This window comes from Styela clava, chromosome 12, assembly GCF_964204865.1.
Source record: "Styela clava chromosome 12, kaStyClav1.hap1.2, whole genome shotgun sequence".
Classification (NCBI taxonomy): domain Eukaryota; kingdom Metazoa; phylum Chordata; class Ascidiacea; order Stolidobranchia; family Styelidae; genus Styela; species Styela clava.
In genome coordinates, this window is record NC_135261.1 from 20,420,607 (window position 1) to 20,437,349 (window position 16,743).

A 16,743-nucleotide genomic window follows, 5' to 3' on the forward strand; every position below is an offset into this window, starting at 1 on the left:
TCTGAAAAAAATGTCTGCCATGCTTTAAATTTTTTGGCTTATTGCTAAATAAATCTTCGATATTTAATTTGAAATCAACGTGTTGATATGTTGGCATAACATCATGTAAACAATAGTGGGTTTTGACTTGGAAATCATTGATTTAATGATGGTGATCAATGATCTATACTAGATCAAAGCTACTCCACTATTTTCACCAATGGTCTGTACACAAAATTTAAAAATTACCGGGATCCTGCCATTCCAAAAAATTTGTTTCAACTATACTGCACATAAAATTTCAAATGTATCGTTTGACAAAATACACGAGCAATGCTCAATATCGCGCTTCGGTGTCGGTATCACAAGGTTTCAGCTATGTAGCTGATTGCCGAATTTGCTGAAAAGATGGGAAATTTTCGCCCCCATAGCACCCGTAAAATGAATATATTCAAAAGTCTTCCAGCGACTTGAATTATCTTGAAGACTGAAAATTTGAAATATATTGTTGCTGAGAAAATTTTCCGATTTTTTCAACGAATATTAATTAAGAAAAACCACAACGTCCACAAGAATTTTAGCAAAACAATTCATTAGTCAACTTCGTGTCCGATAGCAAAGTTTTTTCTCAATCGTTAGTCTTGGAAATTACATTTCTTCATTTTTGCCAATTATTTCAATCTTGGTTGTATAAAGTGAGAGTATACTATTTTGCGAAATTGAGTTATTCGATCTACTTTCAAATTTCAAAAATAGATTGACAAATAGCACGTGAAGACACAAGAACAAGCTAATGTTTACCACCATGTCTAAAAATATGTGAAAAATGTATCTGAAAGGCCGCTAAAATTTCATTTTTTACACCACTATTGTCATCCTGCTGATCAGCGAATGCTAGGACAATAAACAAGTGAGTCGATTATCTGAGAAACTCATATTGCTATGACAATTTTTATTCTCAGTGGTTTAGCAAAAATGCATTATATCACTATTGTGAAATACAAAAGAAACGTTATATTCAATACCCGAAAAGTCGGGATTCGGACCGCGGTCCGCCAGTTGAGTAGGCCTGATCTAGAATATTGTGGGATCCGATATGCTTAAAAAGGTAAACAGGAAGTTCATTTGCATACTAATAACATACCGCTCTTGTAAACTGGATTATACAACATTGAACTAATCAGTTACCATAACAACATACCTTTATAACAACATCTCCTTTGTAAAACTTTCCGTTCTCCTCGTAGATTGTGTATATGTCACGGAAGCACCATATAGTGTAGCATTTACAGGAGATCTCTTCACTATTTTCATCTTTCTCTGGCTTGGGATACAGATGTGGTTCTTCATCTTTCATGGGTTCCGGATACAAATGTGGTTTCCCATCTTTTGAGGGTTCCGGGTACAACTTTTTGTCATCATGGGGTTTTACCAATTTACAGCTTGCAAGCATTTCCCTTAAAAATTGATTTTTTCAAAATTAAAGTTAATACAACTATATCTCAAAATGTGAAAATTCATGCGTGGCGTAAAAACATAAATATAATTTAATATATTTAAGATGAAAAATGCAATTACGACAAACTTATAATTTTCTTAAATTATAATGCCCCGGAAACATTACTTTTTTAATATGTATAACCAGGATAATTTGTTGCCCTGGCGTTAACTTTTAAATTTTTAATATCAGAGATATTTTGTTAAAAACAAGTTTTACATTGATAATTTTGTGTATTCAAAGCGGCGCATATCAATTTTATAAAATGCTCTCTCAATGTTGAATCAAACATTACATAATTGAATGACCAAGCAACTTACTTGCATTCAACTGCAGTGTGAGGGAAAGGCTTAAATAATCGAACCACTTTTCTGCATTTTGTTGAACCGTAGGAGGATTTCTGAATACATTTTCTTTCCTTGCAATCAGAAACCAAGTCACCGCTGTAGCCGATGCGTTTTGGAGCAGGACATGAATCTTTCGGGTTGGGGAATTTTCTGTGCATGAAATTATTTCATCATCGGTTCAGTAAAAATATGGAATAATTTTAAAATAAATACAAATTACTTGAAATCTCCGCAATCTGGAGTATTTTTAAAATGGATTCCATTTTCTTTCGGGAAATCAAACTTTCTTGCAGCAGAGTAGACGTAGATCTTAAAATGACATTTCAATGTGAAGAAGATAAATAGTAGATTTTAGGTCTACTTTTCTGAGAGTGGAATTTGAATAATCGTCGTGATATACTCATTATTTTAGTCTTGCGCAATATAGCACTTGAGTATGAGTGCGAAACATATTCATCATACCAACATACCTCAGGATCGAATTTAGCATAGAAATCTTCAAGATTGACTTCTTTCTTCTTTTTGTATCCGCTGACTCCAACAATCAGGAGAACAAAGATTACAATCTTCATTATTTGATATATTTTTACACAAACTTTTATTGAAACATAAGTATACAATTACAATTACATAACCACGATTGAAAACGAAATCAACAATAAATTCGATATCTTTTTCGAATCTCGTTAGCTAAATATCATCAACTTTTTCCAGTAAACTTGAACTAACTAGATGACCGGCGTTTATTATTAAAAATATCCATTAAGATGATCCAATATTAGTGATCAAGACAGACGATGGGAAGATTTAATATAGACGAAAAATAGCGCATATATTCGTGGGCCAATCAGAGGCTGTTTCAATTTCTCTCATTTGATTGAAAAAAGGGTTGATTATTCGTTGAAAGGTTCATGGCGTAGTTCTTGATCATCAGCTTTTGTTATCTAGCTGTCGAGCAACTGACATCGTTATTTTGGTTCTGAGGTTTCCTAATCTTACACAACCCATCCTGTATTGAAGATATTTAAAGTGGTGATTATGGCATAATAAACAGGGTTGTCATAAAATGATGAATTTGTTTGTTGATATCTGTTTGTTTACCCACAAAGGATAACTCGTACATTGAAATAATCACGTTTCTTTCTATTTTCTTAATATTTTATCAGAATGTCATAGATATCTTATTAATATATTAGCTAAAAGTAAGAGCATTAGTTTCTTCTGAGCAATTTTCTCGTTTTTTCATTGAGAGGTTTGTTGAAATATACATCTTGTACGTATAAACACTCCTGAAATTGCTGAATCTATTCAACAGTTTCACCAAGAATATAACACACAATCTTGTCGTATATTTATATATTTCATAATGCCCTATTAACACATATTACATGGAGTGCTTTTAATTTCTCTAAACTGTTTATAGGATTATAAGCTACAGTTTGCCTATACTAACCGCAGCGTTAATATCACAAAAATTTGGATGAACTCTACAACTTTTTAAAATAAGGCGTGGTTTATGACCTCACTTGTGCAAACCATCACCGAGGAATATTGATTGTCATTGAATCTGGCATACACCGTTTCTTATTGCATCTCGCCACGTCGCGGTCAAAGGTGGAGTTGAGCCACCTGGTACCAATGTAGACACACTCAAAGGGAAAATAAAATTCATATCAGATTCGCAGACAATCATTGATAAATTCCGGATTTTTGATTTACGAGACTATCCAAATTTCTTTTTTGTATCAGTATTTCAAATTTACCTGGTGACAAATTGGATTGGAGTTCATCATTTGGCATCGTGTGGAAATTAGCTACACTTGAGATACTGTTGTTATTGTTCCTCGTGATAAATTACTTGTGGTTCAATATTCAATCAGTAACTAACTTTATATAGTTATACTTTTGGTATTTGAAAACCAGCAGCTTACAAGTATATCTCCACAGGATATCACTGCCACTGAAATTTTAATTGATTTAATATTATTGTTGTCATAGAATGCTATTACTTCAATATCATTGAATATATTTTATCCACGGGAAAACGGTTTTTATTCCGCCAAGACGTCTGTCTTGCGTTTCGATTAGAAAATCATGCGACGCGAAAGTGGAAAGTTTTTGATATCGGTGTCGCACTGTAAGTTTGTAGGTAGGCATGGTACTGTAAGTTACTCTAAAAAGTAAAGTACTGTCAATGATTTAATACTGCAGGTGTGAATCATATCATTAAGCCTTTAAATTCTCGTTTGCACAAGACGCAGAAATAATCAATGTTACAGTAGGCTACCGGGAAAAGCTTGGGCAGTCCGGGTACAGATACCGAAGTTACGATGGTCCAGAGTTTCAGCTTCGTCAGGCTGTGGTTTTAGGGGTGATTGTGGGTGAAATATTTCATTTGCCCTTTGTGCCCAAATATTTGACGCATTGCTCTCTTGTTTAAAATGGAAAATCGCGAATACAATTCCCACATTATGGAAAGGAAGCTTCTTGTAATATTATTTTTATTGAGCCAAAATCTCAATACATGATTTAAATCTTATTACTGATATTGCTTATTACCGTTCTAACAAATTGAATATTTAAACACATTTGTTGATGGAGAACCTAAAAGCGACTTTGAATATTTTTTCCCGTTTATTACAGAACTTTTTCCAGGTTCAAGACATTCCGATATGAGACAACCATCAATGAATACCATTTAGTTGTTTTACGACAGCAGATACCGGTTGACACTGGACTTACATTCCAGTTAATGGCATTGCGAACACAGATTCTCATAATGGTTTATCAAAAGAATGATGCGTTGACCCACCATGACTTAGGAATGCATCCCAGTTTTAATTATCTGCATTCAATTTATCTTTGCTAGCTATCTTAGCTCGGCTACAAGCTTGTGCGCATAACTTCAATTTTATTTATGAATTAAATTATTACTCGTCGTCGGCTTGAGCATTCCACATTTCTCACGCCAGATGAACAAACACATCCTTCTAACTTGCGCGTATTCTCTTGGGCAAATGCTACAATTGTTCTGGTATTTCATAACATATCGAAGCGCCAAGTAACTACCTTCCAACTACCAATATCTGTTGTTACCTATCGATCTTAAGATCAGTAAGTATGTTGATAGGTATTTGTCTGTCTGTGTGTTAGATGCACGCGATATCTCACGAAAGCGAGGTTAAATCTGCTCCAAATTTTGCATGTGCATTCATCATAGCTCGGATCAGAAGCCTATTGATTTTGGATGGATTATGTCTTATAATTAGCGAGTTATCGATTAATTAGTGATGGGACACACGGTGTCACTATGGAGTAAGACCACTGTTTTGGGGGATCCGCTAACCCAGTGGTTCTCAACCGCCGGTCCGCAGCAACCTTGCTACCGGTCAGCCAAATATATTTCAATATTAATACAATATAAGCAAATTGCAAAATACAAAGTATTGACGCCATTCATTTTGTGTTTTTTTTTGACTGTCATTGATTCGTAGTACCGGTATTCGTCTAAAATTCAAAATTGGTGAGAGGTCCTCTGCCCATTTGAAAGCCCTGAACGGCTGTATTTTTGTCAAGTCTATGACTTGAGAAATGCGACTAGCGTCATAACAGATGAGTTAAATAATAGCGCATAGTACGGCAGCGCTTCTCAACCGCTAAGCATCTCATAGTGGGCCGCAAACTTGTTGCTAAATTATTCGTATTTCCTTAGTATTTGTCTTAGAATTAAAAATTAATTCGAATGTTTAGCAGGATATCAATTGTTTCACCGTGAAGATCCCAAACGATTCCGATTCCATCAATTTAGCCGCTCAAGTGTGACTATCGGATGCGCCTGCTGTCAAATTTGCCAAAAAGAGTGTAAAAGTAAAAATTATTTTTTGGTATCATTACAATTACAGCTTCACATGATTTTGACAATTTTAATGCAATGAGAATGAATGCGTAAATAAGAAGCCTTGCAAGGCAATGGCGGAAATGCAAATAGCGCAACCCTGCAAAAATGTTCCAACCATATGCGGCGCACACTCGCACAGAAGTTAACAAACGACGAAGTTCCGATTCTATCTCATCGTCATTAATATAAGTGAAAAGGCGCTGAAAATCGTTTGAAGATTTCCCTCGAAAACGAAACACCCAGCTGACGGCGAAAAGTGGCTATCATTTGGAATTATTCAAAAATTTGTCAAAAAAGTATTCGAATATTCGATTTGTTTTGGACAACCCTCCCTCGACTCATTTTACCCTGTGAAACTAAAATGTTAATAAAAGTGGTCGGTGAAGTAAAACTTTCCGTTAGAGCGGGCAGCAACATAAAAAAGAAAGTTGTGAAGCGCTTTAGCGCTTTTAGAACCTGATTGAAAACTTCGCAGTTCCTACGTTCCGTAATTTGACAGTAGGCCTATAATTTAGCGACGTTTTATAGTAAAATAGAGGCAAACAAACAGCAAAGTATTATTCGGTTATTTCAAAAGAAACCCAGCGGTGAAAACACAGTTAGTGGTGTTGACAGGACTGAGGAAGAGACTGTTTTTTCAACTTTATAACATGCCCCGAAACGACCTTGCAGCAATGTTGATAGGGATCACGCAGAAACAAGCAAAAAAACGAGAGGGAGACTTTATTGGGCAGTAAGATAAGAACTATTTGGGGCTAGGTTTCACTATTGTTCCCAGCACCAAAATGTACCACTTCCCATGTGTCAGTCTGAACGAAACCCGCAAAGCTAACGAAATCGCGTGGAACTCAACGCTCTACTTCACCTTGCAGAAACTTTATTAGAACCGTGTTTAACACGTATCCTATCGGAAAGACAGCAGCAAATTTCTCATTAAATTGGATTTTCTTCTTTTGCACCGCCTACTTTTGTCGTAATTGCATTCTTTTGATTATGTTCTGTTTTCATGACATTTTTGGTTAATTTTAAAGATCCGCCGGTCCGCAAAATTAGTTTTGAAATTTTTACCGGTCCGCGAACTGAAAAAGGTTGAAAACCACTGCCCTAACCTTCAATCGATAAGTCTTCGGTTTCTAACCGATATTCTAGTTATTAATTATTTTACCAAGATCATCATTATGAAATCTTTCATCTTCCCTAAAAGTTATTTGTTTTTGTAAGTCGTAAATTTAATTCCTTCAGCATTGAATGTATACATCTTGTGAAATTGTTCAAAATTATGTACCACCTTCAATGCAGGTGGGAATGAACAAATATTGCGCCCGCCTCTAATAGCATTGTATATAATATTTTACGTTGCTTCAAATTTTTATTAAATATTTTTCGACAAAATCATGCGTTCTTCAACCGACAAATATTTTTCTCTGACAATGCCACATGCAAGGCTGCGTTAATATAATAATTGTAATCCGCATATCATTTAAATTGTTTCAAATTGTTCACTTCTCTATTATTATTACAAATATAATACTCAAAACAAGCTGGCATGGGACAAGCGCAATAACAGCTCTGATAAAAACACAATAAAACCAAACGATTTGAACCCTAATTAGCACTCTGAAAAAAAATTTTCACCAAGCTTTATATTTCTTTGGCTTATTGATATGTTGGCATGACATCATATAAATTATAAACAATCGGGAGGTTTTGACTTGAAAACATGAGAGATTTAGTATTCAATGATCTAGATTCTAGATTACCTAGGTATTGATATGCGAACGGATATTCTTATAAAATTTAAAAGCTTCAATGCCCCGAAAACATTACATTTTGAATATGTTCATCCAGGATTATACTAATTGGTTGCCCGGGCGTTAACTTTTGAGTTTTTACTATCAAATAAATGTTGTTAAAAATATTTTTTTTATATTGAGAATATTGTGTATTTAAAGCGGCACATATCAATTTAGAAAATGCTCGTAATAGTGTTGAATCATACATTACAAAATTGAATAACCAAGCAACTTACTATTAAGCTTAAATATTCGAACCACTTTTCTGCATTTTGTTGAACCGTAGAAGGATTTCTGAATACATTTTTTCTTTGCAATCAGAAACCAAGTCACCGCTGTAGCCGATACCTTTTGGGGCCGGACATGAATCTTTCGGTTTGGGGAAATTTCTGTGCATGAAATTTGAATGAAACCGTCACTTTCATTGACAAAATATGATTTTAAAATAAACATATCATATGTTTAATATACAAAATATGTTGTTTTTAAATCTGAAGTTTTTGATGATAGTCTACTGATCTATATATATATTTACCTTCCAAGATGAAAAAAATTTCATATTATTTGGTGATGTATTTAAGATTTAAAACAATACGCAGGAATAAAATGTTTCCGATTCAGTAAAAAATGCAATAATTTTCAATTGAGAGCAAATTACTCGAAATTTCCGCATTCTGAAGTATTTTTGAAATCGATTCCTATTTATTTCGGGAAATCAAACTTTTTTGCAGAATAGACAGAGATCTGAAAATTGCATTTCAATGTGAAAAAGATCATTGGTAGATTTCAGAGCTACTTTTCTGAGAGTGGAATTTGAATATTCGTCGTGATATACTCAGTATTTTAGTCTTGCGCAATATAGCGCTTAATTAAGTATGAGTGCGAAACGGTTCCATTACATTTGAACCCACGTACATTTGAACCCATGACAATTGCACCTGCATACTATTGCACCTATGGAAATTTTTTTGTTGTACGGATAGTTGAACCCATACTAACCCTAACCCATGGGTTTCAGCACCCGCATATTGATTGAACCCGCGGATATAGACATGGGTTCAAATGTACGTGGGTTCAAATGTACGGTCACCGTGCGAAACATATATATACATCATACCAACATACCTCAGTTTTTTCATCTTTTGTAAAAAATCAGACTCGGCTTCTTCAATTTTAGCTTTTTAATTTTATATAATCCAGTTTTTCATTTTGATGAAGAAGAAGTTCCTGACGTAGTGTGGTAATATCATCGTTGTCAGTACTTTTTATAAGTGGATAATCCAAGTGTTTTTTCCCCTTTTATTTGTTTTTTCTATGCAAAAAGCAATTGATGTTTTTTAAGGCTATATATATTTAACGAAGTCCCATCATTTCTGGATATGGGAAAATTTATCTATTTGGTGGACTAAATTATTATATTTATGTTTTATTATATGTATTATAGTTTACGCCACCATAAAAGCTGGTGTTATTTTTCCACGCCCTCTTGCCCCACTTTATTTTCTTAGAAGATTTTAAGACAAGGACTGGGGCAAGGGTGTGGCCAAAAGCAGTGTTCATAATGTGGTGGATATCTTTAATACTGGTCACCAAGTTTTCAGAAACATAAATTATATCAATCCTGCGTGACTGTGTACCAATTTTTGCATGTGCAAAGTTGGCCGGGAGGATATTAACTACGGAAGATAGACAACATGCTAGAGGCTTGCATGGCGAAGCCTACTATTTTCTCTGTCCTTGATAGTCATAGTTAAGTTTATTTTTCTCATCCAGTAAAAAAAAATTAACATGCAATATTAAGACGAATAATATTGAATACACATTTCACTGGGGAAGGGAATACGCGGGGAACGCGAAGATGGTTAACAAACAGCGACGCCCAAGTCAAGCTTAAGTCGCCAATAATTATAATATACAAGGAATAGAGAATACAGGGTCTGGATCACACTGCGCATCTTCTCCATAAAGTGTATCTGGATTTGGCCTCTGGCAGACGGGACATACGAATAATTAATACAGGTACATCGAGAGAGCTGATGCGAGGTGTTGTGTCGCTACGTTGTTTTTCATCTGATGGTATTGCTGGAAAATCAGTACTCTCTTTGTACATGCCTCGATTTTTTGCAGAGACGTCAGGATGGTGGCAAAACGCATTCTCGGAACAGATGCCCGGATTGAAAACAGTTTAGGCAGGATTTAGTATATATATATAGCTCCGTGAGAAGAAAGGTCTTACATTGTATTCCACCAACCTTGATGCAGCCTGTGAACTTAGAGACATCAAACTCGTCAACGATGGCTTGCACGTAGCCATTGTAAACTTTTGTATTTTTTGAATATATTTTATAGACCCACCTAACTTTTACAATATTTAAGAAATCTAGCATGGATTTGATCTGGAATATCGTGACTTCAGTTGGTATGCCCCGCACACTGATGCGTGTGCCAAGGCCACGACGAAGACCAAATTTCAATTAACCCGAGGGAGTGTCCAAGATTTTGCCGACACTGTCAAGAAAATTATCGCGCGTGGAACCGCCATCCGTGGACTGGAAAGTTAAGATTCAAAGGACTTGCCGGATGGGTAAAATACCCCGGGGATTTAGAATACCGTAGTTTTTCAACGGAAGTGAAAAGCTCGGAGAACGACGTAACGGTCCTTATGTCTTAAAAGTTAAGACGTCGACCGACTCGCCGAGAAAGACCTCCACTCCTTTTACGCTCAGTCGCTCACTACCCTAGGCAATGAAGCCGCCACGCTTGAAAAAAGCAGTTTGTCCGTCACAGAAGATCCCTTGGTGCAAATGGCCTTTGGCTTCCGACTGCCAGAAACACTCCAATTTTTCTCTCTTTCTATTTTTCAAACTGAACCCGATATTTAGACAGAGAATATGCGCATGAATTCTCGATGACAATATTATGGTCATCGAAGACAGCCGGGATGGCTCTAAATATAGGCCTATGTAGTAAAATCGGAAACTGTAAAGTTACAGGATCACAGCTAAGGGGTCGTGTCTTTGGAGGCGTCCCGCTTTGAAATCAAAAAAATATGGTAACCCTATCTATGGATATTTATTTTCGGTGAATCCCCTTATATCCAATTTTTGCATCATGATTTTTGAAGCATGTTTTATAGGAAATGTGTAACTTTCATTAGTGGGAATAAGCTGTAATGCGTTCAGTATGTGCATTTTCACATAAAACTAAAGTATTCAATTAGTTACCACGTGCGCTACGAAACTAATTTTCTGGTTGTTTTTCAGTGGCTCGTCACACGGCCTAGGCCCTATAGGGAGCAAAACCAAATATTTTATCATCAATTCCCCGAAAATCATATGCGGTAACTCAACAAAAAGGTACCTGTATCATGGTAACGGGGACTGTCCTAGCTGTCACGTCTTTTGATTGATAAGCCCGCAATCTATATAGACTGGAAACAATGAAAACGTATCAAACGCGCCACTCTCAGCCCCTTTATTCACAAACAAGACGCAGGCATAAATCAGCTCCTTCTTATATACTTGGCAAAGATCAGCGGTTTTCTCAAATGAATAAAACACAATTGATTAACTCAAGTCACAATACATATATCAACAACGAAGGGCAAAAATTTTACCAAACGTTTTCCGATCCGGTTGGCTAATACAATTTCAATATATATATATCAGATGAAAAAACAGTCCACAATATGTACAAATATAAGCGGCTATCACACGCCGAATACGTGATGCAAAAGTGACAAGGAAAACGCTACACCAGACAACATATAAAATTACTAATTTAGGCTACGACCAAAGAAAAAGGGGTGATAATAGGTCTTCAATAATTGGGTGCAAGGCAGCGCACTATGAACTGCATACGGAGGCAAAATGTACAATCATTTCAAACCTAATCGTTTACAACGAAACACTAGCTTTGCCAGGTCCTGTGGCAATGATCCATTCTTCGCGATTTAGTATCAACGTGAATTGAAATACTAACTTATCCGAGTCACTTCTGTATTACCAGATCAGGTACCGCAGTCTTTCGTACCCAATTAAAAACTTCCCACTTTCGCTAGGCACAAATCCACCAACGTTCGCTGAGCAAGAGATCCGTTGATATGCGTTCGCGGAACCGCCGCAAAGTCTGCAATTTCTGATGACGTCATAACACACAAAAACGAATTCCATAAAATATCCTCACAGAAATATTTGAAATACATAAATAGCCCTCTAGCGGAAAATACAATCTTTGACCAATGACAATTTTAAAGCAATTGGCCCAGTTATCAAAAAGGTGAACGATATTTAAACAACGATAAAATTATATAATAAAGAACAAGAACAGCAACAGCATAATATCAAAACAATTTTTCTGTAACTTCGTCCAACTAAATTTTCATGGAACCTAGTTGCAGTGCAGGTGGCACCGATCAGAATGTGTCTTATATATATTTAGGTATGAAATGCTGGCCAAAACTCTCGAGTGAAAAGAATGACAATTGAAACAAAGCCAAGTCTCAAGTAATCAACGTATTGGCCATCATTAAGTCCACAATTTTGTACCAAATAACTGGTTAACTATTCCCTTGATGACAAAACATGGGGCATCATATATGATTAGGCCGTCTTATCGACTTCCCTATACCCTGGATAAATATGATAACTGTAGAATGAATATCAGTTACCACTGCTGACATCCATGCATTAAATTCCATTACTTGCTTTTTATTATTTAAAAAAAATGAAACAATATTTCAAGAATTAATATTAATCAACAATGCAGACACAATAAAAAAATTGAATAGATTCCACATAGTACAGTTTCTTTATTTTTGCTATGTTCGAGTATTTACCCTTTTTCAGTGACAATATTTGTCTTTATTTCTTATAGTGTCAGTTAATTTTTGTAAATATTCAAACTATGGCTTTCTGTTATCAATTTTGCATTCATAAAATCGGCCAAAAAAATGGACATTTCCCCGATCCTTCGAACCCAGAAAAATTCTCCCTATACTTTACCATTGCAAAAATTTTGAGAGCGTTCCGGAGAATTGGCGCTTACAAACTGGTTTTTCTGGTAAAAACCATCATTTTTTAGAAGCGTATTCAATCACATGTCGCTTACAGGTACTGAGAGCTAATTTTATCCCAGTCTATCACAGCTCTTCCGGGACTAATTTTTAAATACTGGAACCAAACTAAAGCGTCTCAAAAGACAATCAAGTTATTTGATTTACAGCTGATTTTTGGGAGCACAAGTGAAAACCGGCCAACAACACGCAAAATCACGAAAAAATGGCAACCTTTACACCCATGATTGTAAGTCTATCCGACGACTAACATACCGTCTGTCTGAGCAATGACATTAAACAACATGATGCGCAACTCCGGCATTTTTGTCCGAAGATCGTATTCGATAGCACGCTCCAATGCACATACTTGACGAGACGAAAACGAGCGGATGTGTGCTGCTTTCAAGGCGTAGCACGAATGGTGTTCGTGCCTGCTTTGACAGTTGTTGTCGATTTTAATGATATTTTTGAAAGTTGGGGTAAAAAGAAATCGGTAAAAGGTAAGGTGAATACTATTGTTGTATATCACACCCGGGCATCGCACTGTTAAGTACATGTGGGAAAGCCAGCCTTTGTCAAATACTACGAAGTTATTAATTCAGTACGGTACGTAGTTGCCCATTTGCCGAAATTACATATTTACTTACCCCTTATGGTTTCAAATAGTTCATGCACCTCCAGTTAGATTTTTTGAATCAGTGAGGATATATACTCATTGTTGATTGCTGCTCATTGTAACATACTATTACGCATTCACTTTTATTTGCGTATTGAATCAAAGTGTTAACAAGTTCACCTAACATTTCACTCATACCGGTCTATATTGTATAGTCTGATTTCTCAAGTATTTGGAGGCACGAATGCTTGTAATTTTCTGACTAAACCCTTTTATTAGTTGGTTTATATACCAAATTCAGTAAAATATTTTTTAAATAAAACATGAGATATTGGATTTATTAGCTTTTCCATTCTGAATCATATAGACTGCTTTATTTATTCTTAACGAAAATTAATAAATCTCCTCTCTTTCCTCAGATGTGAAAGTTGTGGACAAACCTGTCTAAGCATTGTGAGACTCTTGCAGCACAAGAGGCAATAGCAGAAATAGTAAGTATATCAATCAAAAAATTAAGCCGACATAAAGCAAAACTTTCAACTATTCGTCTAATCTCAATTTCCTATTATTTATTCACAGGACAACTATAGCAGACGGGGAGATATCAGAAGTCTGGCGACATATCAGTGACAGTGTGATTCCAAGAAATATAATGCAATTGAAAATAGAAATTTGCAATAGAAAAACAACCTATGGAGGCATGCAAAGACATTTGACCCTCCGGTAGAGTTGTGTATGGCCCCCACATCCTGCAGGGCTTGAGGAAAATAACTAAAAATTCCAAAGCGTAAGATTGCATAAGCGGTCTTATTTGTAAAAAGGCACAAAACACGCCAGACATACTTAAAACAGCTTTGGAAATGAGGATTACGGGTACCTCACTGCACCTGTGTTATATTTGGTTCATCAACTTTTGGTAGTACTATAGAAGAAATTCCGGAAGGGGTATAATCATCATTCATGATAAAATACTATCATATATTTTTTGAACAACTTCAATCTAGACCAGGGATCTCAAACTCGCGGCCCCAGAGAACTTCCATTCCAGTGCGGCCCTCGAACGCTTAACAATAATTGTAATAGTATTTTGGAAGTTTTTTTTTTATCTAAATGTAATAGATTTTTCAAACCTTCTAAAGTGAAATTGATTATTCACACAGAAAACAATTTACTGAAAGTAGTTTTGGAATATTAATTTTTTTGTCCACATTTTGACCCAATTAAGAATACACATCAAGCTAGCAAAAGAATACTTGAATAAAACACTTGAGTAATTAAATTAAACGCAAAGTACATGAAGAAGGTGGCATTTTCGAAGAAAATGGGAGTTGTAACATTTCTGCTCTTCACAAAATTCTGAAGCACATTGTTTAATTTGTCATATTTCCATCAATACAATCAAAAAACACAATAAGCTCAGCAGTCAATATGACAAATTCGAAGACCAACTTCGAACAGAAAATTTCCATGTGTTTGTATATTAATATAATTATACAACGACTTAGTTACTAAAAATCAATATCAATAATAATTCAAGCAATCCTATGCCACGCAATGTAGTGCGAAATGTCTTGTCGAAAAAATCTGTCATTTGTTTTTTACTGATCTATACATGAAATGATAAAAGTAACTTTTTTGCATTACTGGAATTAATTAAACATTCGTAAAGATCCAGATAAACCCATGATCATGTGGCCTCGTTAGTTAGAGTTGGTACTATAAAATCATTTCAGACTGGCCTTAGTATGCTGGTGACACAAAAAAGATGCCAAACGCCAGGACAAATGTAATTATTAAAACATTGAGTTTATACTGTAGTATTTTTGTCAATTTTAGGTTCATATATTTAGATTAAGGTATTTTTAGTGTATGTATTATTCTTTCCTAATTCAAAGCTTGTTCAAAAATGATTTTGATGGTTGTACATAGAATTTTACGATTTTTTATAATAAATACTGTAACTTGCAAATGTTGCAATAATAGTGGAATGCAAATATTAATATGTAATTGCATTTGAAATTGAAGAAAATAATAAAACTTAATCCAACTGTTTAGTTGCATCACAATATATGTCACAAACTAAAACTATCTTAAAAATATCTTTTAAGTATACATTATCAAAAACTGTTTGCGGCTCTCGAAAACCCATGAGTTTGACACCACTGATCTATTCTAGACGATTCAAGCATTGCTTTGGGAAATTATATCACTTCAATTAAATTGAAATAATCTCGCTATATTAAAAACAAAATCGTTGCTATCATAAAGGTAAACCAATTCAGCCACTCGAAATATATTGGCCTTCACAAAGCGATGGAGGCAAAATTGAGAGTTCATGAGCTATGAACATTTGTTCTTTTCTTTGTCTTGAACTTTTCATACTCCACAGCCCCTATTAATTTTTTTTAATTTTAATTACCATGTGATGGTCATACATATCTTTAACTTGTATTTTCTGTCATGATGTATTATCTCAATGTGCCAAACTATTAATTAGTGTGCATATTTTGCTTCCAGATGACATAAATGTATTGTCATGTTTATTACCTCAGCTTGGAGTATTGACAAGAAAAAGGTGCCAGTAAATTAGGTAAAAAAATTTCCAACTCATTGTAATAATCAGAATTCACAATCAATAGGAATTATAAACAGCCAACAATCAGTGAGAATTATATGCGAAATCCCTCAGAATAAATTTGTCTAAAATCGGAGGAAGGTAGTTTCCATCCACACAAGCATTTCAAGAAGACTTGCTCGAGCCAAACTAAATGAGCATCGTCAGGTGATCGGTAAGGCTGCAAGTTGAATTCAGCCCTGCAACCTCCTGCATAGAAGATAATATTAATTAGTGGGCTATGAGCTAAATTCCTAAATTTAAACAAACCTATCTACGATGCATTATGTACCAGCAATGTTACCTACGATTAACTGAATATGTAATATGTCTAATAAATTCACCTACAAAAGCAAGTTCGATAGGTGCAAACTTTGTGTTATGGAATTGTATCGCAGCACAGTTTTGTATGACACCCTCTTTAAATGAAATTTCAATGATTAAGCGCAAACATTAAAATTACTAACTTTGAACTTTGTCATTATCTGCAAAATGTTCCACACAAATCTTTCCGCTATCGCGTTTGTAATCTTCTCTGATAAAAAAAAAAAACGTCTATGATGTCCAGAATTGCTCTTTACAGCTTGCCTGTTATTCCAGCTTTCCAAGTAAGCAAAACTTCTTAGATATAGAGATTATTTTGTTTCGTTACAGGCGCAAAAAGGCAGGTACTACACGTAAAAAAGACGCCGAGTAGCAAAAGCGAGCGGAAAACGGACGCGAAAGGCGACGAAAAATATGTGCATTGGAGCGTATCATGAAATACAATGTTTTGCCTGTAGTCTTATGGAGTGACGTCAGAGTTGCCTATCATGTTGTTTAATGTCATTGGTCTGAGCGAAAAAAATGTCTGAGCGGTTACACAAATTGCAATTGTTACGTCATTGGTAACTTATTGCTGATTTGTAATTGTTACGACTATAAACAAGGATATCTATGATC

General features: G+C 35.2%; 1 protein-coding gene and 1 long non-coding RNA gene across 2 annotated transcripts; one reads left to right on the forward strand and one right to left on the reverse strand.

Annotated features, from left to right (window-relative positions):
* Positions 1-1,248: 1,248 nt before the first annotated feature.
* On the reverse strand, positions 1,249-2,389 carry LOC120330458 (uncharacterized). The gene is made up of 4 exons (XM_039397419.2): positions 2,295-2,389; positions 2,045-2,133; positions 1,798-1,974; positions 1,249-1,436 (listed from the first exon to the last, which is right to left on the reverse strand). The coding sequence occupies exons 1-4, from the start codon at positions 2,312-2,314 to the stop codon at positions 1,408-1,410; spliced, it is 315 nt and encodes a 104-aa protein (XP_039253353.2). The 5' UTR covers positions 2,315-2,389; the 3' UTR covers positions 1,249-1,407.
* A 10,465-nt stretch (positions 2,390-12,854) lies between these two features.
* Positions 12,855-13,890, forward strand: LOC144430680 (uncharacterized). Its single transcript, XR_013479664.1, has 3 exons — positions 12,855-13,071; positions 13,607-13,678; positions 13,767-13,890. It is a non-coding gene; the product is annotated as an uncharacterized LOC144430680 (long non-coding RNA).
* The last annotated feature ends 2,853 nt before the right edge of the window (positions 13,891-16,743 follow it).

Coding starts and splice junctions, on each gene's coding strand:
- LOC120330458 (XM_039397419.2), bottom strand. CDS start 2,314: ATGCTAAATTCGATCCTGAG. Junction 2,134..2,294: donor ATGCTAAATTCGATCCTGAG/GTATGTTGGTAT, acceptor TGTCATTTTAAG/ATCTACGTCTACTCTGCTGC. Junction 1,975..2,044: donor CCAGATTGCGGAGATTTCAA/GTAATTTGTATT, acceptor TTTCATGCACAG/AAAATTCCCCAACCCGAAAG.